We start from the raw sequence: 25,195 nt of genomic DNA on the forward strand, positions 1-25,195 counted from the left end.
ACAAGTATGTTCCAAGGACATTATAGGCCAGTAGACCTCCTGATCAAAAGGGCAACAGGATCCTCTAAACACCAGCAAACTAGACTGAGCAAAATAAAAAGACAATATAGAATTGGGTAGTGAGCCAAAATGGGTTAACCCAGGAGCACAAAGTTCCTTCATATAAAAAACATTTAAAAAACAACTACTGGAAACACAGACTCAAAGAGAGAAACCATGTATTAATTTCAGTTAATATAAAAAAGTCTTAGTCGCTCAGTCCTGTCCGACTCTTTGTGACCCCATGGACTGTAGCCCGCCAGGCTCCTCCATCCATGGGATTTTCCAAGCAAGAATACTGGAGTGGGTTGCCATTTCCTTCTCCAGGGGATCTTCCCAACACAGGGATCAAATTCAGGGATCAAACCCCAGTCTCCCACATTGTAGGCAGACTCTTTACCATATGAGCCACCAGACAAGCCCAAATATAAAAAAGGCAGTTGACAAAACCAATACTCATTCATTTTCAAAACTTTCAACAAAGAAAATAACTTTGTCATTCTAATGAAAAGGCATCTATGAAAAAGCCGTAATGAATTTCTTACTTAATGGTGAAATAAGGAATATTTTCTCCATAGATATAAGACAAAGATACCTGCTCTTACATTTTCTACCCAACATCACCATGAAAGTCCTAATCATTACAAAAAGGAGGTAGAAGAGAGATGGTAGATAGATAGATAAATAGCTGATAGATTAGAAACAAAATAAAACTGTCTTCAGCCATAGATGACACAACAAACATAGAAAGTTCTAATGAATATATTTAAAACCTATAAAAATTAATATGGATTTCATAAAGTCACATGATAAGGTCAATATAATCAATTATATTTTTACATTTGAGCAACAATTAGCAAATGAAATTTTTTTAAAACATCATTTACAATAACATTAAAAATACATGGAGGAGTAGCCAAACTATAGAAAGAAAACAGAATGGTGATTGTGAAAGGCTGAAGAGGGTGGAAATGGGGGTGGTTATTGTTTAATGGATACAGAGTTTTAATTTGGAAAGATGAAAATGTTCAAGAGGGATGTGATGATGGTTGCATAATAATGCATATGTGCTTAATGCCTCTGAATTATGCACTTAAAATGTTTAAATTACTTAGAAATAAACCTAACAAAATATGTACAAAACTTCCACACATAAAACTTCAAAATATTGCAGAGAGAAAGGAAAGAAAATCTAAATAAATAGAAATACATACCATGTTCATAGACTGGAACACTCAGTAGTTTAAAGAAATCAAGTCTCACAAAGTGCAATATCACCCCATGAAAATGCTAGCAGGCTTTCCTCACAAACTTCCTTTTATTACAAAATAAAAAAAAGCTATATAATGAGAAAATGTATCTTAACCAAGCAAGAAAAATTAACATCACCAATAAGGGGCAAACTGATGTAATATACCTTTAGATATGATACCCTGAGAAGGAAACATCACTTATGTTATTTCAGTAAAAATGTACAAATAGAATGTAATTGTGAGTAAACATCAGCCAAACTGAAATTTAGAGATATTCTACACAATAACAGCTCTTCATTTATCAAAAATCTTAGTGCCATGAAAGGTCTAGGAACTACTGCAGAGTAAAGAGGACTAAGGTAGCATGGTGAGGAGCCTGTGTCCAGGAGTAGGGGATCTAAAGAGCACTACTGGGACAATGAAAGATACTGGAGTGTGAATGGTAATCCAGACACCCTTAAGATGAAGCTGTTGTTCTGTAAGGAAACATTGTTGGTCTTAGGGAATATACACTGAATTGTTAAAGGGCAAAGCGGTATAATGAATGCAACCTACTCTCAGATGTTTCAAAAGACAATAGTGGCAGCTACAGAGGGAATGATAAGCCTATGGCAAAATGACAAAAATTGGTCAACCTGGGTAAAGACATATGGGATTACTTATTACTATTCTTGTAATGTTTTCATAAGTCTGAAGTTATTTCAAAATCAAAAGTTAAAAACATCCCAGTAGGCACTTTGGTAGAAATTGACAAACTAAATCTAGAATTTAAATGGAAATGTGAAGTTACTAGAGCAGCCGAAACAATCATGAAAGAGAGTAACAATGATGGAGGATTTCACACCTTAATTTTAAGACTTACATTTATCAAGACAATATAGTGTTAGAATATAAGGATAGATCAATAGAACATAACAGAGAATTCCAAATGTATCTTCATATGTAGTCAAGTGATTTTCAATAAATATACTAAGGTATTTGAAGAAGACAGGATAGTCTTTTCAAAAATGATGTCAGAACAACTGGATTTTTATATGGAAAAAAACAAACTGAAATCCATTAACTCACACCATACACAAAAATTGCTTTGGAGATGGATCACGGACTTACACATAAAAGCTAAAATTAAAAGCTAGTAGAAGGATACACAGGAAAGTATCTTTATAGTATTTAGGCAAAAGCAAAGATTTCTTAGACATGATGCTTAAATGAAAAAAAATGATAAATTAGACTTACCAAAATTAAAATTTCCTGCTCATCAAAAGAAAGCATTAAGAAAATCAAAAAGATAAACCACAAGCTGGGAGAAAACACTTTATATATCTGACAAAAGAACTTGCATAACTCAATAGGCAGACATACAGCACAGTCAAAACTGGACAAAAGAACTAACAGATACTCTGCAAGTGTGTCCTTAGAAGATGGTCCCATTTTCAGTGATTGAGGAAATGTAACTGAACCATGATAAATCATTGCAACAAAAGGTACTAGAATGGCTACAATCAAATGACAATATCAAACTGTGGTAAGGATGTGGAGCAACTGGAACTCTCATATACTGCTGATGGCAGTGTAAAATAGAATGATCACTTTGAGGAAGAGTTTGGTTATTTCTTATACAGTTTATATATACACATACCATCTGACTGAGCAATCTCATACCTTGGATTTATCCTAAAAAAATGAAAACATGTTCCCTAAAATTAAACATCCATAGCAGTTTATTTATATGACTGCTCCAAACTGGAAGCCCAAATGTCCATAAACATATTGTAATATCTCATACAATAGATACTTATGAATAAAAAAGAATAAACCACAGAGAGTATCTTTCAGATGCTATATTTTGTGAAAAAAGCCAAACATAAGAGTCTCCCAGGAAAATGTAAGCAGAAGGCGGCAGGATATTTTAGTTTTTTGCCTGTTTTTTTAAAATTCATTGGTGGGCCCCCAATAACTTAAACAGGGCCTGGCACATAGCTGATCCTTAATATAAAATTGTAAAAAAATGAATAAATGATTTTCTTGAAAATTAGGCATCATAACTTATTCCTCTCTACTTCTGAAATGAAGCACTTACAGCATCCAATTATACTGATATCATGTTTGATATCGGTAAATGTGCACTGAGCACATTCATTCATAAAATCAACACCAACATTCATGTCATGAAATCAAAGTCAGCAGAACCTTTCAGAAACAGTGGATTTTGCAATGTCTATTCTTAACACTGGGATCACAGGAGGCAAGGACACAGTGGCTCTGACACTAATAATTCACTGGCAAGTAAACATTCTCTCCTACCATGTTCAGGGGGCTGGTCCCTCTCACATCAGCCTTGGAAGATTGGTGACTTTTGGGTGAATCTAGAGGTTGGTATATAAAAAGTTCTCATCCATGCATAACAGGACATATTAGCTTATGTGCTGAGTTGCTCAGTTGTGTCTAATTCTTTGTGACCCCATGAACTGTAGCCCACCAGGCTCCTATCAAGAATACTGGAGTGGGTTGCCATGTCCTCTTCCAGGGGATCTTCCTAACCCTGGGATCAAACCAGGTCTCCCACATTGCAGGTGGATTCTTTACCATCTGAGCCACCAGGAAAGCCCAAGAATACTGGAGTGGGTAGCCTATCCTTTCTCCAGGGGATCTTCCCAACTCAGAAATTGAAGCAGGGTCTTCTGCATTGCAGGCAGACTCTTTACCAGCTGAGCCGCTAGGGAAGCTCATACATGGGTTCAAATGAAAACAAAGAGTTGCTGGGAACATTGAGTGTGCTGCTACCATCAACTGCTAATATTATCATTACTGCTAAAGCACAAACACTTTCATTTGTGTCACTATGAGATCTGAATTAAGGAGAGTGTGTGCGTATTCTCTGATTACTTTACCTGTGATTGGGTTTAGCCACTTACCACTAATCTTAAAATGAATTAAGTTTTTAACTTTTATTTAAGTTCTGCACTATGGGATTTAAGGGGAGTTATATTTTCCAGAAAAAAAGAACCTATCACAAGAAGTCACAGAGAAAAAAATTAGGTTGCCTTCTCTCCTCCTTCCAACTCAATTTGATTGCATGCTAAGTCACTTCAGTCATGTCCGACTCATGGACTATATAGTGAGCCAGGCTGCTCTGTCCATAGACTTCTTTAGGCAAGAATACTGGAGTGGGTAGCCATTACCTTCTCCAGGGGATCTTGACCCAGGGATCGAACCCAGACCTCCTGCATTGCAGGCAAATTTTTTACCATCTGAGCCACCAGGGAAGCCCTCAATTTGATTAGTTGGTGGTTTATGAATTTAACATCAAATGCTAAACGTTAGCCTTTTGTCTGAGTTAGTTTACTTTTACCAACTTGTTAGTAAGGCAGCTTGGTTTCTCCTGAAGTCATTTTTAAATTACTGGCTAGTCAGTTGGCAGTTTCAGGTTTTTTTAAATTACTGGCTAGTCAGTTGGCAGTTTCAGGGTTTTGTTTGTTTTTTTTTTTAATAGTGCTATTTTCTTGTAATTAGGATAAAGTTTGAACTAGGCTTATGACAACTTCCCCAAAATAGCAATGGAAGGACTCTGAGTAAAAAATGGCTGAGTTCTGTTTAGACAGGCAAATTGTGAGGTGCCTGTGAATCATCCCCCTGGAGAGGCCCACGATGGGGCCAAACTGGGGGGCCTGAGATAAAGAGATAAATCAGATTTGGAAATGGAGACGCCAGGGTCATGAGCATATGAGCGGAGATGGCTGAAGCTTGGAATTATCTGCAGGTTATGAAGCAATAAGTGCTCAGGACATGGCCTCAAGGAGAATGATTTCCCAGCGGCCCATAATTAACATAACGTTTAATTGTTCAAAAAGAACAACACACTTTCCTTTAAGCAGATGTTTAGTGAAGCACATTATGCGTGCACATACTTGTGGGCCATCATCAGGGTGGCCCAGGACGACCAACACAGGAAACATGAAAGCCCCGAAGCTCAGGCTTTGGGGAGCACCCCATGGACCACTGTCCTGCTACCCCATCAGCTGACTTCAGTATCACTAGGCTACCCCAGCACTGCATGTACACGTCTATCATCATGAAAATAAAGCACTTTTTAAAAGAGGAGAGAGAACTGAAACCCACACATGAAATGTGAGACACGCAGCCTCACATTAATCCCCTTGCATTACCAAAACTGCTACCTGAGTAAGCTATAATCACCCAGTCTTTGAACCTACATCTGTGGAGAAACAGCCTGTTCTTAAAGCCTTTGTTCTCCATATACACACCCGCCTCACCCTCCCTTCAAATGGATGGAAGGAAAACAATGTTTTGATGGTAATAAATCCCTTAACCTCTGAGGATTTCCACCTCACCCCTCACCTCCTTCAACACACACAGACTGATGTCCAGTCAGCTGCTGGTGTCCGTGTGTGTGGATGTGTGAGGGCAGTGGCCCAGGGAAGAGAGCGTTGAGCCCAGAGGGGATCATCCTTGTTCACGGTTCAGAACCAGCGTGCCCCAGTGGCGACATGCTATACACAGGGATCAACCAGGGCTATCTGATTATTCACCATCTCAGTTCTCCATTTGCCGGTACAGGATATGCCAGCCCACCAACAGCAAAAGAGCTCTAACTGCTGTGCGTTTTCTCAGGAAAGGGTCCAAGAGAACAGTCACAGAAAAGCTACAGATATTCCAGAGACAAAAATGGAGAACATGGATAACTCTGTTTTAAGCCTACTGATGTTCCCTCTTTTTTGTCTTTGTTTTGGTTAAGTTGCAGAGATATTATAAAGAAGGTTAAACACAATTACAGTCAATGGGAAGAAAAGAATAGTGGCCACAAAAAGACAACTGCCTTCGACCATGAAGTATCCAAATAGAGGGTCACCTGGCAATACAAAGTGAGCAGATCAACTCAGTAGCATATTAAAAGAATATGTCATTCTGACCGAATGGATTTCAATCTAGAACTGTAGTTACTCAATAATAGGAACTCTGTTATATAACATCATATTAATATGTTGAAAGCAGAAAACTACACAATCACCTCTGTGTCTGAAAAAGTAACTGCCAAAATCAAACCGCCAAGCAATTCTGATAAAAATACAAACTGGTAAAATTGAGATGGAAGAATAAAAGTTAACAGTCAAGATAATTTAGAAGAACTGGTATAGTAATAGTGGAAGTCACTCAGTCGTGTCTGACTCTTTGCGACCCCATGTCACATGTCCATGGAATTCTCCAGGCCAGAATACTGGAGTGGGTAGCCATTCCCTTCTCTGGGGGAATCTTCCCAACCCAGGGATCGAACCCAGGTCTCCAGCATTGCAGGTGGATTCTTTACCAGCTGAGCTGAGGTAGCTAGATTAGCCAGCTCAGGCTGCCATAACAAAATAGCACAAACTGGGACGCTTAAACAATACACACTGATTTCTCACAGTTCTCGAGACTGAGAAGTTCAATATTAGACTGTTGCCCTGTTTAGTTCCCAGCTTTCAGTTCCCAGCGAGAAGGACGGCTACCTTCTCGCTGTGTCCCCACGTGGCGGAGAAAACAGACAGAGATCTCTAATGTTTCTTCCTCTTCCTATAAGGACACAAGTCCTGTTAGGTCAGAGCCTCACCCTTATGACCTCATTTAACCTTAATAACATCCTTTAAGATGCTGTCTCCATTACAGTCACATGAAGGGGGATTAACGCTTCAATATCTGAAGTTGGTGGAGGGGAGCACAATTTAATCCACAGCAATTAGTGAGAATATTTCTCTACATATGGAATGAAGATATAATGTTAGAATATTGTGGTATTTATTCCAGGCACAAAAGCTACTAGAACAGAATCTAGAAGCAAATCTACACATATAGAAATTTCACAGATGACAGAAGTGATATTAAATTTAATGATTACAGATAGGGCTATTCATTATATGGTCCCAAGGCAGTAGACCATCAAGACAGGAAAACATTATGGTAGAACCCTGGCTTATACCAGCATAAAAATCAATCCTAGATGAAGTAGGAATTATGTAAAATTATAACTTTAAACTCTTACAAAGCAATAAGGAAAAACAAATATCCCAATGAAAATGGACAAAATACAGTTGATTCTGGTTATCTATGATGGTTATTTCCTATAAAGTCACCATGAACACTGAACTAGTAAATACTGAGCCATTGTCCCTAAGGCAAATAGAGAGAGAGTTTTCCACAAGTCTGTGATCATAACATTTTCATCAACCAGTCAATACATAACCTTGTTTTATGAGTGTTTCTGTTTAAAGACATCTTATTTAATGTGGTTAATGATTCAATAATAATGAGCTCTCAGCCAACAGCACTTAACTCATGCCTAAATGACGCTTATCTAATGTATTTCCTCCTTAAGGCACATCACAGCCTTCTGGTGCTTAGGAAAACAAGAAAGCACTTCATGCTATATTGGGGCCACTCTAAACAGCAAAATCACCAATAAAAAGCACAAAATGTAAACAGACTCAAAAAAGGACGTGTGTGCACAGTAGGACAGCTGAAACAAGATGGCAGGCCTCAGCTGCGAATACATGCATTGGGCAACTCAATGTTTTCACTGCTCTGTACATATCCATGAGTGACCATGAAAACATCCCGATTATTAATTTAGAGGTTACAAAGAAATTTTACTGAGTAAGAAAATTTGCAACTATTGAATCCATAAATAAGGTAAATAGACTGTATTTAAATTGGCAATCCAATGATTATTAAACCAATACAAATATGATCAACTTCAATATTTACTGGTGAATTCTAATGTAAAACTACTATAAATTACCACTGTGACCCAAGACATTGGCACAGTTTTGAGTGATGATAATACCATATGCTGGGAAACATAAGAAAACAAGAAAATAAGAGCTTATGCTTTGCCAGTGGAACTATGAAATTCTTTATTACTTTTGAACACAATCTTGTCATACCTTGGAGAAGGAACTGGCAACCCACTCCAGTATGCTTGCCTGGAGAATCCTATGGACCGAGGAGCCTGGCAGGCTACAGTTCATGGGACTGCAAGAGTCAGATACAACTTACCGACTAGAGAACAATCAGTTCAGTTAAGTTCAGTTCAGTCGCTCAGTCATGTCTGACTCTTTGTGACCCCATGAATTGCAGCACGCCAGGCCTCCCTGTCCATCACCAACTCCCAGAGTTCACCCAAACTCATGTCCATCAAGTCAGTGATGGCATCCAGCCATCTCATCCTCTGTCATCCCCTTCTCCTCCTGCCCCCAATCCCTCCCAGCATCAGAGTCTTTTCCAATGAGTCAATTCCTTGCATCAGGTGGCCAAAATATTGGAGTTTCAGCTTCAGCACCAGTCCTTCCAAGAATACCCAGGACTGATCTCCTTTAGAATGGACTGGTTCGATCTCCTTGCAGTCCAAGGGACTTTCAAGAGTCTTCTCCAACACCACAATTCAAAAGCATCAGTTCTTTGGTACTCAGCTTTCTTTATACTCCAATTCTCACATCCATACATGACTACTGGAAAAACCATACCCTTGACTAGACGGACCTTTGTTCTCAAAGTAATGTCTCTGGTTTTCAATATGCTATCTAGGTTGGTCATAACTTTTTTTCTAAGGAGTAAACATCTTTTAATTTCATGGCTGCAATCACCTTCTGCAGTGATTTTGGAGCCCCCCAAAATAAAGTCAGCCATTGTTTCCACTGTTTCTCCATCTATTTGCCATGAAGTGATGGGACCAGATGCCATGATCTTCGTTTTCTGAATGTTGAGCTTTAAGCCAACTTTTCACTCTCCTCTTTCACTTTCATCAAGAGGCTCTTTAGTTCTTCTTCACTTTCTGCCATCAGGGTGGTGTCATCTGCATATCTGAGGTTATTGATATTTCTCCTGGCAATCTTGATTCCAGCTTGTGCTTCTTCCAGCCCAGCGTTTCTCAGGATGTACTCTGCATAGAAGTTAAATTAGCAGGGTGACAAGATACAGCCTTGACGTACTCCTTTTCCTATTTGGAACCAGTCTGTTGTTCCATGTCCAGTTTTAACTGTTGCTTCCTGACCTGCATACAGGTTTCACAAGAGGCAGGTCAGGTGGTCAGATGGTACTCCCATCTCTTTCAGAATTTTCCACAGTTTATTGAGATCCACACAGTCAAAGGCTTTGGCATAGTCAATAAAGCAGAAATAGATGTTTTTCTGGAACTCTCTTGCTTTTTTGATGATCCATCTGATGTTGGCAATTTGATCTCTGGTTCCTCTGCCTTTACCGGTTGAATATCTGGAAGTTCACGGTTCACATATTACTGAAGCCTGGCTTGCAGAATTTTGAGCATTACTTTACTAGCAATAGTTTACTACAAATAAAGTCTTCACCAATACCAACTGTAAAATACACTGCAAATTCACTGATAATAATACAACAAAAATCAGAAGACAACAAAAAACAAAAGCTCATATAACTGGAGGGGAAAAAGATAGAGCCAAAATGATATTCAGAGGAAACTTCATTCTTTTAAATGCATTTGTTTGAAAATTTAAAATGACTAATAAAAAAATTACTTTTTCAAGAAGTCAGAATGACACAAAGATCACTGAAGGCACTACATACACATAAAAATGGCTCAATTTATTACAGAAAGACCAACCAAATCAAATGCTGGCAAACATTGAAGCAAACAGAATTCTCCGACCTGGCGGCGGGAGTACAAAGTGATACAACTACCTTAGGAAAATGTCTAGTATTTCTTACAAAGCTCAGCATATACATATCTGATAAGTCAGCACTTTGACTTCTGGAAACTTATCTAACAGAGATGAAAATATTCATCAACTTGACCTCTGGAAATTTATCTAAAATAAAAGAAAATATTCATCAACATGAAAAGATGCAGTCTTCTCAAGTGTCCATCAACAGGAAAATGGATAAATCAAATGAAATAGTCACACAAGGGAATGCCTTTCAGCAATAAAAAGCAGCTGTCTACCAAAACATGTATCGCATAGACAATTTTGAGAATGTTACGTCAAGTAGACCACCTGACATTTAACTCACATGACCATTATATCCACTAATGTGGGCAGGAATCCTTTAGAAGAAATGGGGTAGCCATCATAGTCAACAAAACAATCCAAAATGCAGTACTTGGATGCAATCTCAAAAGTGACAGAATGATCTCTGTTCGTTTCCAAGGCAAACCATTCAATATCACCATAATCCAAGTCTATGCCCCGACCAGAAACACTGAAGAAGCTAAGGTTGAACGGTGCTATGAAGACCTACAAGACCTTTTAGAACTAACACCAAAAAAGATGTCCTTTTCATTATAGGGGACTGGAATACAAAAGTAGGAAGTCAAGAAATACCTAGAATAACAGGCAAATTTGGCCTTGGATACAGAATGAAGCAGGGCAAAGGCTAATAGACTTTTGCCAAGAGAACACACTGGTCATAGCAAACACCTTCTTCCAACAACACAAGAGAAGACTCTACACATGGACATCACCAGATGGTCAACAGCAAAATCAGACTGATTATATTCTTTGCAGCCAAAGATGGAGAAGCTCTATACAGTCAGCAAAAACAAGACTGGGAGCTGACTGTGGCTCAGATCATGAACTCCTTATTGCCAAATTCAGACTGAAATTGAAGAAAGTGTGGACAACCACTGGACCATTCAGGTATGACCTAAATCAAATCCCTTATGATTATACAGTGGAAGTGAGAAATAGATTTAAGGGACTAGATCTGATAGACAGAGTGCCTGATGAACTATGGACGGAGGTTCATGACATTGTACAGGAAACAGGGAGCAAAACCATCCCCAAGAAAAAGAAATGTAAAAAAGCAAAATGGCTGTCTGAGGAGGACTTACACATAGCTGTGAAAAGAAGAGAAGCGAAAAGCAAAGGAGAAAAGGAAAGATATACCCATTTGAATGTAGAGTTCCAAAGAATAGCAAGGAGAGATAAGAAAGCCTTCCTCAGCGATCAATACAAAGAAATAGAGGAAAACAACAGAATGGGAAAGACTAGAGATCTCTTCAAGAAAATTAGAGATAACAAGGGAACATTTCATGTAAAGATGGGCTCAATGAAGTACAGAAATGGTAAGGACCTAACAGAAGCAGAAGATATAAGAAGAGGTGGCAAGAATACACAGAAGAACTGTACAAAAAAGATCTCCACGACCCAGATAATCACAATAGTGTGATCACTCACCTAGAGTCAGACATCCTGGAATGTGCAGTCAAGTGGGCCTTAGGAAGCATCACTGTGAACAAAGCAAGTGGAGGTGATGGAATTCCAGTGGAGCTATTTCAAATCCTGAAAGATGATGCTGTGAAAGTGCTGCACTCCGTATGCCAGCAAATTTGGAAAACTCAGCAGTGGCCACAGGACTGGAAAAGGTCAGTTTTCATTCCAACTCCAAAGAAAGGCAATGCCAAAGAATGCTCAAACTACCACACAATGGCACTCATCTCACAAGCTAGTAAAGTAATGCTCAAAATTCTCCAAGCCAGGCTTCAGCAATATGTCAACTGTGAACTTCCAGATGTTCAAGCTGGTTTTAGAAAAGGCAGAGGAACCAGAGATAAAATTGCCAGAATTTGCTGGATCGTCAAAAAAGCAAAAGAGTTCCAGAAAAACATCTGCTTCTGCTTTATTGATTATGTCAAAGCCTTTGACTGTGTGGATCACAATAAACTGTGGAAAATTTTGAAGGAGATGGGGATACCAGACCACCTGACCTGCCTCCTGAGAAACCTGTATGCAGGTCAGGAAGCAACAGTTAGAACTGGACATGGAACAACAGACTGGTTCCAAATAGGAAAAGGAGTACGTCAAGGCTGTATCTTGTCACCCTGCTTATTTAACGTCTATGCAGAGTACATCCTGAGAAACGCTGGGCTGGAAGAAGCACAAGCTGGAATCAAGATTGCTGGGAGAAATATCAATCACCTCAGATATGCAGATGACACCACCCTGATGGCAAAAAGTGAAGAAGAACTAAAGTGTCTCTTGATGAAAGTGAAAGTGGAGAGTGAAAAGTTGGCTTAAAGCTCAACATTCAGAAAACGAAGATCATGGCATCTGGTCCCATCACTTCATGGCAAATAGATGGAGAAGAAGTGGAAACAATGGCTGACTTTATTTCTGGGGGCTCCAAAATCACTGCAGATGGTGACTGCAGCCATGAAATTAAAAGACGCATACTCCTTGGAAGGAAAGTTATGCCCAACCTAGACAGCATATTAAAGAGCAGAGATATTACTTTGCCAACAAAGGTTCATCTAGTCAAGGCCATGGTTTTTCCAGTAGTCATGTATGGATGTGAGAATTGGACTATAAAGAAAGCTGAGCGCCAAAGAATTGATGTTTTTGAACTGTGGTGTTGGAGTCCCTTGGACTTCAAGGAGATTGAACCAGTCCATTCTAAGGAGATCAGTCCTGGGTGTTCATTGGAAGTACGGAGTTTGAACCTGAAACTCCAATATTTTGGCCACCTGATGCGAAGAGCTGACTCATTTGAAAAGACCCTGTTGTTGGGAAACATTGAGGGCAGGAGGAGAAGGGGACGACAGAGGATGAGATGGCTGCATGGCATCACTGACTCGATGGACATGGGTTTGGGTGGACTCTGGGAGTTGGTGATGGACAGGGAGGCCTGGAGTGCTGCGGTTCATGGAGTCGCAAAGAGTCAGACACTGCTGAGTGACTGAACTGAACTGAAGGAAACCAGGTTCAAGTGTCTACGTGCTACAGGACTTCATTTCTATGCAGTTCTAAAACATGTAAACTTAGCTCATGGTAGAAAAAAAGTCAGGACAATCATTACCTGGGGTGGCGGAGTAGGGATTAAGAAGTTGCATCATGGAACTTTCTAGAATAATAGGAATGTTCTGTGCCTGTATAAGGGTTTAGAGTGCAGAGGTTTTCTCATTTTTGGAGCTTATTAATAGAATACATAAGATCTGTGCATTTCATTGTATGCAAGTTTAACTCAAAAAGAAGAGATGAGAATAGTAAGTACACAGATGTTGAACTCTTGTTAGTGATTCCCATAATATTTCTAAGTGATATCATAATCCATAACGGTATGTAAATATTTCAGGATAAGTGTACAAATATCTGCAACTTATTGAAATGGATAGAAAATTAGATGACTGATGAATGAAAATGTATGTAAAAATAGGCTAGCACAGTAAAATGTAAATGGCAGGATCTCATTGGCAGGTATATGGATTGGATGTCCACCGTAAAATTCTTTTTACTTTTTCATGTGGTGAATTTTTCATAATAAGATGTCATGGAAAAGAATATCTTAAAACCCAAAGAACGTGGTCCTTGATAGGACAATTTGATTTAGACATTAATTTTCAACCAAATTTGTCTAAAAATTCATTGCAATTCTAATCAAAATAACATGGGAATTCTTCAAGGAAATTAGTGTGTTCTTTAACAAGATAACATAAACACCTAATAATTACTGGCAATTATTAATAAATGACAGAAAAATATTAACTTCTACATAATCAAGAAATAAGACATTAATTTTTGTCATCAGTTTCTGTGATTTTTATTTTTTCAATGTTTTAATTACTTCTTTTTTATTGAAATATACTTAATTTACAATTTGTGTAAGTTTCAAGTGTTCAGTTCAGTTCAGTCACTCAGTCGTGTCCAACTCTTTGCGACCCCATGTATCACAGCACGCCAGGCCTCCCTGTCCATCACCAACTCCCCGAGTTCACTCAGATTCATGTCCATCGAGTCCATGATGCCATCCAGCCATCTCATCCTCTGTCGTCCCCTTCTCCTCCTGCCCCCAATCCCTCCCAGCATCAGAGTCTTTTCCAATGAGTCAACTCTTCACATGAGGTGGCCAAAGTACTAGAGTTTCAGCTTTAGCATCATTCTTTTCAAAGAAATCCCAGGGTTATCTCCTTCAGAATGGACTGGTTGGATCTCCTTGCAGTCCAAGGGACTCTCAAGAGTGTACAGCAAAGCAATTCAGTTACACAAACATTATGTTTTCAGATTCTTTTCCCTTATAGGTTATTACAAAATATTGAGTATAGGTCCTTGTGCTATACATTAGGGCCTTGTTTACCTATTATATATATTAATGTATATCTTGGAGAAGGCAATCACACCCCACTCCAGTACTCTTGCCTGGGAAAGCCCATGGATGGAGGGGCCTGGTAGGCTGCAGTCCATGAGGTCACTAAGAGTTGAACATGACTTAGCGACTTCACTTTCACTTTTCACTTTGATGCATTGGAGAAGGAAATGGCAACCCACTCCAGTGTTCTTGCCTGGAGAATCCCAGGGACAGGGGAGCTTGGTGGGATGCCATCTATAGGGTCGCACAGAGTCGGACACGATTGAAGCGACTTAGCAGCAGCAGCAGTGTATATCTGTTAATCTGAAACTCCTAATTTATCTCTCCCCTCTCTACCTCATTATCCACTTTGATAATCATAAATCCATTCTTTATGTAAATAAGTTCATTTGTATCATCTTTTTAGGTTTCACATATAAATGATATCATTTGGTATTTGTCTTTTTCAGAATTACTTCACTGAATATGATAATCTCTAGGTTCATCCATGTTGCTGGAAATGACATTGCTTCATTGATTTTTACAGCTGAGTAATTCCATTGTATATATACCACACATCTTCTTATCCATTCATCTATCAGTGGACATTTAGGCTCCTTCCATGTCTTGGCTATTGCAAATAGTGCTGCTATGAACATAGGGGTGCAGGTGTCTTTTTCAAATTATGGTTTTCTCTGAATATACACCCAGGAGTGGGATTGCAGAATGATATGGTAACTGTTCTTAGGTTTTTAAGGAATCTCCACACTGTTCTCCATAGTGGCTGTACCAATTTACATTCCCACCAGCAGTGTAGGAGGATTCCTTTTCCTCTACATCCTCGCCAGCAAGAAATAAGACATAATTATTAAAAATAATTAAGAAACAAACAATGTGAGGATCATGCGCAAAGACTATGAAGAACTAGCTGACAAAGAAGCACCATAAGCTAGGAAATGTCTATCACGGCCTCACTGGTGACAGAAAGGGAGAACAAAGCAGTCAGCGTCAGTTTTCCTCCTTCCAAGCAGCAGAAATGAATGGATGTGAGAATCATCTTGGAAGATAAGAGACATGGGTCCTCACACTGTGGCAGGGATGTGACCTTTGTGCCCTCCCCCATCCACCCGCCACTCGCAGGTTTTCTCTTATGAGAGGTGCATCCTGTGTCCCTGCCTGCCCTACTCCCCAGACTCTCCCCTAGAGAAACTGTCCACCAGCCTAACAAAGTGGCCACTGTGGATGTGGGAGACAACAGGAATTCCCACAGACAGAGAGCAGGAGAAAGACCATCAGGGAAATGTAAAACACACTGACACTGTTAATTAAACATGTCAAGTTCAATATTAATTTATGTGAAAAAGTGAACAAAAGTGAGACGGTGTGTTTCCCTGCCTCAGTGCAATGGCCAGTGTTTATGAGGCTGCAGCAGGACACGGATAAGCAGACACTGCTTGGCTGCCCAACACAGTGTCTGTGCCTCTGCTCAGAACTTTGGGAGATGAAGCAACGGCCTGTCCAGGAAATGAGGAATCCACAGCCACTGCTAACCTCAAACACAGGGGTTGAAAAGAGTGATTCTCATGGACCTGTGAGGTCCAGAGGAGAAAAGATGCTGCATAAGCAAAAGAGGGACCTGAGTTCACAGCCAGAACTTGCCCACAGCTAGGTGAAGACCAGTGAGCCAGGTTCTGAGCCTCAGTCTCCTCATCTCTGAAGTGGGTCTGAGAACCCCCCACCCCCACCCGCATGGTGGAGGGTTCCCAAGGCTCCATGAGCATACATTTCATAGACTGTAGCTGGTGATGCAGTTATGGGTGGTGCTGAGATTTCAGGGTAACTAACTCCCTGTTTGGGCTTCCCAGGTGGCACTAGTGGTAAAGAACCCACCTGTCAATGCAGGAAATGTAAGAGACATGGGTTCAATCCCTGGGTTGGGAAGATCCCCTGGAGGAGGGCATGGCAATCCACTCCAGTATTCTTGCCTGGAGAATCCCATGGAGAGAGGAGCCTGGCAGGCTATAGTCCATGGGGTTGCAAAGAGTTGGACTGACTGAAGTGACTTAGCATGCACACACTCACTTCCCTATTTCAAATGTTCTAGGGACATCAGGGTCCTGGCAGCCCCAGCAGAATGGTCAGTACACTTACTCTGCCTCCCGTTGTCCTGTAAGGTCATAATCTCTGAAAGCAACTATCAATGTTTTTATGGCTTTTTCCCTCAACATGGAAAATACAACCATTTTCCAGCCCAAAGCAAGCACATTGCCATCCCTGTGTGAAGTCTAGCCAACTTCTAGCAAATTCAGCAAAGACATATGTTTGCCCAATTTATAGCCTGGATTCTTACATAACGGAAGCCCACAAAGAATGAGAAAATGGTTTGAGGAAAGCAGATACTTACTGAAAGTTATGATTTGGGCTGTGTGTTGGACCTAAAAGGAAAAAAAAAAAAGAAAAGTTATTAATACTTCATGATTTGGAATAAATTTTTTTTTCCAATCTGGCCCGTGGTAAAGGCAACCGCAGCCCAGGGTGCTCATTTGTGGTGAGCCATCTTCAGCCTCCAGCTCTGCCAATGCCCAAGATTATATGCCAGGGATGGCAAAAACCACTGAGGATGGAAGGGGTGCTCTCTGTTGATGCAGAAACATCGGGAGATATTTTGGGGATTTTTGCTGTCTTTTCTTTCTTCTCATCCAACCTTGACTCACAAAATCTGTCTTACTCACTGGTGACAAAATGACTGGGGCATTGTAGGGACCTCCTCATTACTAGAATGAAAGGGATACATTTCTGTTTGCCAGTTGATTGCTTTGTGCCACCTGTGATAAGCACAAGAGTACAGAATCGTCCTCACCTTCTGTTCCCCACCCATCCTCTGGGCTGGGTGGGATTTCCGTGGGTGGGTGGGTGCCTGTCTGGATCGCCTGGGCCTCCCCCATGGGGGTGACCTCCTGACACACAACATGTCTGGCATTATTTTCTGCGCTCCAGGTTTATAGACCCCTCCATCTGCGTCTATTTTCTTTTATTACTAGTAAATGGGTAACAGGTTAAGCTGGGGACCTAATGCACAATGAGAAAGGCCTCGGGGAAGGGTTTTATTGATTTCCTCTCTGTTGCCTGTGTGTGTTCAGTTTCAAACTGCAAATTAATCTGTGCTCAGTGGCTGGGGACCTTCCTATTTGATAAGCAATGTGCCGGGGGCCGTGCCTACTCACCGAGTCGCACAAACAGGACGCCGGTGGCAGTGATGGTCTTCACCCCGTTGGTGGCCACGCACTGGTAGTAGCCGGTGTCCGTCGTGTCCAGGTCCTGGATCCGCAGCCGGGAACCGTATTCCGTCTTGCGGATGATGACGCGCCGCGGCTCCTGCACCACTGGGGCGTCGTTCTTCAGCCACCGCACACTGGGTGGCGGGTTTCCAGCCACCTTGCAGTGCAGAATCGCTGTCTGGCCTTGGACTATGGTGATATTGTTAACTGGCTCCAGAAAATTCAGAAAGTACCCTGCAAAGGAGAAGAATCAGAGAAGAGCAAATGTCAGTGAGAACAGGGAGAAAGGGCTCCCTGGGGCGCCTTCTAGGAACTGCTTGGGGGAGGTTCTGACTGTCACATACAAATCTTCCACTCTCCTTATTGGCTTAATGGGGGTAATTATATTCTAGAATGTTGCCTCCAACACTGAAGGAGCAAATAGGGAATGGGCTGCTCCTGAAGAAACACAGGGTTAGGTTCCTGATTGCCTCTGCTCACAGCATTCTCACCAACTGATCAATAAAGAACCTGGTTTTAGTGTGCTTCAGTTCAAAGTCACTTTATTTAATAAGTACTGTTGATTCATTAACATTGAGCTCACAACCAACAGCCCTATAACTTGGTCTGAAAGAAGCTTATCTAACACACATGCTTTCACCCTAAGGCACATCTTGTGTTTACGGCACCAGACAGCACTTCAGCACCATTATTGGGAGCATTTTAAATAGCCAATCACCAACAAAAAGCACAACAATGCAAATACATGGGACTAAACAGACCATGGAAAGGACATTTGTTTACAGTATGAGCTGGGGGCTTAGACAGAGTGTTGTTTTGTACAAGCTCATCAGGGAACATGTGCGTCAGCAATTCAAAATTTTGACTGTCTATGGATGCTGTGAGAATTGATTTTGGGATTACAAACACATTTTAGGTTATAAGTAAACTTGAAACTACAGAACCTGTAAATAATGAGGATCACATTCTCTCTGCAAGCATTAAATCTAATCTAACCTCACTAATTTACTAAGCAAATTCATGCTCAGAAAGTCCATCCTCTTTCCTACCACACCATCAAGCACAAGCCACAATAAGGAAATGAGAAGAAGAGAGTGTGTGACAAAACAGAGATATCCTCACAAACAAGCAAATCATTGGTCTGAACAGAAAAAAAATAACAAGGCTGAGTGTTGCTGAAGGCTCTGTCCCACTGCACCCAGGGCAGAAGCAGGAAGAAACCATCCCAGGTTCAAATTCAAAAGGGAAAACAGACCCTAAATGTACCCAAAATACAGAGCAAGTGGGGCTGGAAATGCTGCCCTGGAATGTGGGGCCCCATTCAATCACAGTCAGGAGCTCTCAGCTAGTGACACAAACCATGGGGAACAAGAGGAAGTGAAACAGACAGCACTTGGGAGGGATTTGTGCATGTGTGTGTGCATGCGTGTGTGTGTGTGCATATGTTATTAGTCAGGGGCTGGAGGGATACTCTCTGTTAAGATAAACATGCACACTAAAATTCCATAACACCAAAAAACCCACTAAGGCTAGAGAGACAAGACAATCAATCATCAGGAGATGAGGTCACTGCAGACAGACTAAGACATCAGAGCAATCTGAAAAAGACTATAAAGGGTAGTACTGTTCTAAATCTTTTCTCCTGATTTCTGGTTAGTCTCTTTTTTGTTTTATTTAATGAAGTAAAAGATGGAAAGATGGCACATATCTATATTACTAATTTAATTGGATGAAAAATTATAGGATTTCTAGTGGACCCTGGGGATAAGTTTCACAGGCTGGGTGAAGGAGATAGGAAGAAGCTGTAAGAGGCAGGAGGATGTGAATTTCAAGATGAAGATAGTTTCCCTTCACAAGAGAGAGTGGGTAGATATCTGCGTAGAGAGGTGTCACTAACCACTGCTGATTCAGTTCAGTTCAGTTCAGACGCTCAGTTGTGTCCGACTCCTTGCAACCCCCATGAATTGCAGCACACCAGGCCTCCCTGTCTATCACCAACTCCCGGAGTTCGCTCAAACTCATGTCCATCGAGTCAGTGATGCCATCCAGCCATCTCATCCTCTGTCGTCCCCTGCTCCTCCTGCCCCCAATCCCTCCCAGCATCAGGGTCTTTTCCAATGAGTCAACTCTTCACATGAGGTGGCCAAAGTATTGGAGTTTCAGCCTTAGCATCAGTCCTTCCAGTGAACACCCAGGACTGATCTCCTTTAGAATGAACTGGTTGGAACTCTTTGCAGTCCAAGGGACTCCCAAGAGTCTTCTCCAACACCACAGTTCAAAAGCATCAATTCTTTGGCACTCAGCTTTCTTCAGAGTTCAACTCTCACATCCATATATGACCACTGGAAAAACCATAGCCTTGACTAGACGGACCTTTTCGCAAAATAATGTCTCTGGTTTTGAATATGCTATCTAGGTTGGTCATAACTTTCCTTCCAAGGAGTAAGTGTCTTTTAATTTCATGGCTGCAATCACCATCCGCAGTGATTTTGGAGCCCCCCAAAATAAATTCTGACACTGTTTCCACTGTTTCCCCATCTATTTGCCATGAAGTGATGGGACCAGATGCCATGATCTTAGTTTTCTGAATGTTGATTACTATTTGTGATTATTATTAATAACATTATTAGGTTCAACCTTTATTTTCTGCTAGCCAACCCCCTTTTAATGTAATGAATTAAGTTGTACAAGAGAATTCTTAATGATGACACAAAGCCGGAAGGTAACTGAAATGTTAATGAAAAAACCCTGGAAAGAGGCTAAATCAAGCAGGTAACATTCTGGATATCATGATTGTTTACTAACCACACAGGCTCAACTTGGGGAGACTTGCATTCCTGCTGAGGCTCCTGCACTAGATCCTGGATTTTTGAAAACAAAATGAGATCTGATCTGACAGTCCGAAGCAGTTGCTATGGTATAATCTGGGCTGCCCAGATTATAGCAAACACGTCGTTTCACTGCGTTCTGGCCAGAACCCAAGTAGCTACAAGTTAAGATTCAAATGTTTCATTAAGGTCTCATAACACTAAAAAGCACAGTAGGGCATATAAAATAGTCATCAAATCATAACTTAAAATAGCAAATGATATATTAGATTAAAATCACCATGATCTCTTCTTTCTGGTACAAGTTTAATTATAATTCTCATCTCTACACTGATGACAGTTTTTCCAAAGGCCTTTGACACTTCATGGCTTCCTGGGAGACACAGACACAGGAGTGTAAGGATCTGTGTCTCCAAGCTGACTAGCAAAAATCTAAAAGGAGCAGGCCTAGGGTTCTGAGGCCTATTGCTAAGTCATTTCAGTCGTGTCTGACTCTGTGTGACCCCACAGACAACAGCCCACCAGGCTCCCCTGTCCCTGGGATTCTCCAGGCAAGAACACTGGAGTGGGTTGCTATTTCCTTCTCCAATGCATGAAAGTGAAATGTGAAAGTGAAGTTGCTCAGTTGTGTCTGACTTAGCGACCCCATGGACTGCAGCCTACCAGGCTCCTCCATCCATGGGATTTTCCAGGCAAGAGTACTGGAGTGGGGTACTAAGACTGAGGCCTAAGACTGAGTCATCTATCTGGAGGACTGGCTTAAAAGCAATTCTGCCACCACCTTCCTCCATGTTTAGGGAATCTGCATACATCAACTTGGGACACCTCCACTGACCATCTAAATATCTTGAAAGATATAGGAGGATCTTCTTCAATGTGGAAAAAACAATATTAGTCAAGAAAGAGAAGAAAGGGAGAGAACCACTCAGAGAAGAAAGTTAAGGAGAGGGTTCCTTTTGTACAACTTATAGAAGGAAACCTGGGGAGAGTTTGAGAGTGTCCAATTACTCTATATACAGACTCTCATGGTCTTCTTTTCCAGAATATCTTGTTTTTTTCACATTGAAGGAGTACAAAAACCTGAAATCCTTCTCTGCTCCAGTGAACAGCTTCTCCTATACCCCTGATTGATAATTGATGGTGGTTTAGACCTAGTCTTTCTTCCAGGAAGGCTCTTTTTCTGAGAAATGCAGAATAGGGAAAATGACCTCCTTCTTGGTTTGCCTTTCATGTGGGCACGGAGAGTGTGATGTTAACCCTGACCCACCGGGTGGGGCACTGTGAAACCATCTACAGTAAGTCCCCTACGTTGGAACCTTCAAGTTTCAAACTTTCAAAGATTTGAACATACATTCACATGTCTAATCATGTAAGTTAGTTCACGTATCTGGCATACACTGTCACATGTGCGCACCCTCTACAAGTGGCTGCGCTTTTGTGTACTTTACTGTGTAGAACTGTATAGAGTACAGTAGTATTATCTTTATTTCAAGCCCAGGATGTCTGGAAGCAGTGCAAAAACAGTGGTGATGTAGCTGGCACTACTGTACTTTTCCAGGTACTGTAATGTTGAAAATGTTTTCTTTATTTTTTGTGTTTATTTGTTTTTATGTATTATTTATATAGAAAATATTATAAACCTATTACAGTACAGTATTATACCGTATTATATAGCCGATTGTATTAGTTGGGTATCTAGGCTAACTTTTTTGGACTCTTGAATGAATTGGACTTATGAGCATGCTCTAGGAACAGAACTCATCTGTATGTAGGGGACTTACTGTATATGAGTCAGATGGTTTAACCAGGGATGGTGCCAGTATTTCCCTTTTTGATGTTTAATCAACTCTAGCTAACAAGGACTGGAGAAATCCATTTGTGCTGGATTCAAGCACCTTAGACAGTTGATTTAATCTTTAAAGCACTCTTGATTATTTCTGTTTATCAGTTTATAATTGATAAATTATATCAATTTTCCTTGATTATATCTGTTTATGAAATATCCATAATAGGTAAATCCAGAGACAGAAAACAGATTAGTAGTTGCCAGCAGCTGGGGAAGGGGAATTTAAGGAATAACTCTAAATGAGATAGGGTCTCCCTTTGGGGGTGATGAAAATGTCTGGAACTAGAAAGTATTGATGGCTGCATAACATTACAAATGTAATCCCTAGGTCAGGAAATGTCTCCTGAGGAGGGATGGGCATGGTGAGACCAGGTGAACAAACCAGGTAAAAGCAGGTAGAGGGGAGGTGGAGATGTCAGGCCAAGGGGAAGAGGGCCACACTCCTGGAAGCATCCTTTCAAAAGTACTAGCCATCACCCTCACCTTTGCTCAGACCTAGGGTAAGACTTCCTCTGATTTTCTCCCACCCTGAGGTGCCCAATTTATATGGATCCTCTTCACTCTCGACCACACGCTCACTCACTCCTGAAGGCACAGCTTCCTCAATTTACAGAAAATGAAGGGGAAGCTAGTGAGGTGATCTAGTCCACATGTGGAGTTCTTGACAACTCTTCTCCATTCTATTCCATCTAAACCAGTGGGGTTCAACGATGACTTCACACTGGGGTCACCTGGAAGCTGATAAAAATATCCACCTGTGCATCATACAACTGAGTGCCTAGGAATTTGTCTAAAGCTCTAAGTGTGCAGCCTAGACCAAGAATCCTGCTTTGAAGGGCTGAGGGAAGTGAAACACAAAACCCATCCAAGAATGAACTTAAAGCTGACCAGAAACAACACTGAAAGCATCGCTGTAAGGGACGCTGGGACCGGAAAGAATGCTCCTAAGTGACCAGCACCTACATCTGGGGAGTTCCAAGTACAACAGCATTTAAAAGGCCTGTCCAGCTGGGAATGGACAAAAGGGAGGATCTCCACAGATATCATCCATGTCCCAACCCAGGCCTGAAATCAGCCTCCTTTATGCTCTATGGGAAACTCAGAGACCAAAACCATGGGTGGATAACCCAGCAACTTCATACATTAAGCTCCCTCAGGAATAATAATGAGCCCTCAGGAAGAAATCGCAAAAACAAATAATGAAGAAAAGCTAATTTATACCCATGGTACCCACTCCAGTGTTCTTGCCTGGAGAATCCCAGGGACGGGGGAGCCTATAAGGCTGCCGTCTGTGGAGTCACAGAGTCGGACATGACTGAAGTGACTCAGCAGCAGCAGCAGCAGCATCAAGGCTTCTGGTTCTTGATTCTGGTTCAAGGTTCTCTCCCTACCTATACTTTCCCCTACTTTGAAGGGGATTGTCCCTTGCTTTTCCTAAAACACATCCATCCAACTGATCCCTCATCGTGCAATCAGCCAAGAACCTCTTGTCCTTGGATCTTTTCTATTTCTCATGGGTCAATTCTGTGCCAGAAAGTTACCTCTGCAAAGGGTATTCTCCCATCAAAACAGCCTCTGTTCATTGCTAACCTTACCCCTAACACCACTGATCTTGGCCTGTTGCTATGGCAACATCTTTTTGTTTTTACATGAAGATGATTGAAATACATTTTGACATCAAGAATAACAAATGTTACTTTGGGGGGCATATTTCTTAATTTCAAGGCTACTTCTCTTTCAGATTCAATTTAGAATCATCCTAATAACTTCCACTTAAAAATTGGGATGTTGATGGAGAGATAAGTGCATTTATTATGGGAAAACTATTAGATTTCCACATATTGTACAAATTTCCTACTTTTGCTGTAACACATTAGCACAAACTTAGTAGTGTAACACAACACAAATACACTGTCACACAGTTCTGCAGGTCAGAAGTCCAAAAATCAAGGTGTTGGCAGGATGCTATTTCTTCTGCAGGCTCTGGGAGAGTCTTCTCCTTGCCTTTCCCAGCTTTTGGAGGCCACCTGCATGCCCTGGCCCATGGTGCCTTCCTTATATCACTCTAACTTCTGTTTCCATTATCAACATCTCCAACAAGTGGCTCTGACCTTCCTGTCTTACAAGGACCTCTATGATTACGTTGGGCCATATGGATCATCCAGGATCATTTCCATATCAAAATCCTGAACTGAGTTCCATCTGCACAGTCCCTGTGAAATAAGGTGACACATTTCCAGGTTCAGGGATTAGGACATGGACATCACTGATAGGCCAATATTCTGTCCCTGTGTGCATTTTTCTTTTACCTTGCCACTTTACTGAACTACTTTAGTTATGATAGTTTCTGAGTTGATTGTCTTAGATTTTCTTTGCAGATATCATTTTCTTCAAATAACAATAATGCAGCCTTTTAGCTTCCAAAATTCATACTGCCCATATCTCTTCTTGCTTCCTATTCAATATTAATGATTTCTGAGCTAACAATTTTTAACACTGAAATGTTGCAGAGAAAAATACAGATATTAACACACTAGCATGCATGTATACAACATTAAGATTTTATGCAAACATTGCACCATATTTGACTTTGTTGCTGTTGTTGTTCAGTCACTAAGTCATGTCCGACTCTTTGCAACCCACGAACTGCAGCACGCCAGCCTTCTCTGTTCACCACTATCTCCCGGAGTTTGCTCAAACTCATGTTCATTGAGTCAGTGATGCCATCCAACCACCTCATCCTCTGTCGCCCCCTTCTCCTCTTGCCCTCAATTTTTCCCAGCATCAGGGTCTTTTCCAATGAGTCAGTTCTTCACATCAAGTGGCCAAAGCATTGGAGCTTCAGCTTCAGCATCCGTCCTTCCAATG

At 41.0% G+C, this 25,195-nt stretch overlaps 1 protein-coding gene across 2 annotated transcripts in view; it reads right to left on the reverse strand.

The window, feature by feature from the left end:
* ROR2 (receptor tyrosine kinase like orphan receptor 2) overlaps nt 1-25,195 on the reverse strand; it is a 241,302-nt gene that overhangs the window by 19,324 nt on the left and 196,783 nt on the right. For both annotated transcript variants that reach the window (XR_003588062.3, XM_027964188.2), the window contains exons 3-4: nt 17,600-17,887; nt 16,780-16,810 (exon numbers count right to left, since the gene is read on the reverse strand). Coding sequence is in view for 1 of the 2 variants with exons in the window: in XM_027964188.2 (XP_027819989.1) it covers nt 16,780-16,810; nt 17,600-17,887 (319 nt within the window). In the remaining variant the exon portion in view is untranslated. The remainder of the gene's footprint in view (nt 1-16,779; nt 16,811-17,599; nt 17,888-25,195) is intronic.

This window comes from Ovis aries, chromosome 2 (genome assembly GCF_016772045.2).
Source record: "Ovis aries strain OAR_USU_Benz2616 breed Rambouillet chromosome 2, ARS-UI_Ramb_v3.0, whole genome shotgun sequence".
NCBI classification, from domain to species: domain Eukaryota; kingdom Metazoa; phylum Chordata; class Mammalia; order Artiodactyla; family Bovidae; genus Ovis; species Ovis aries.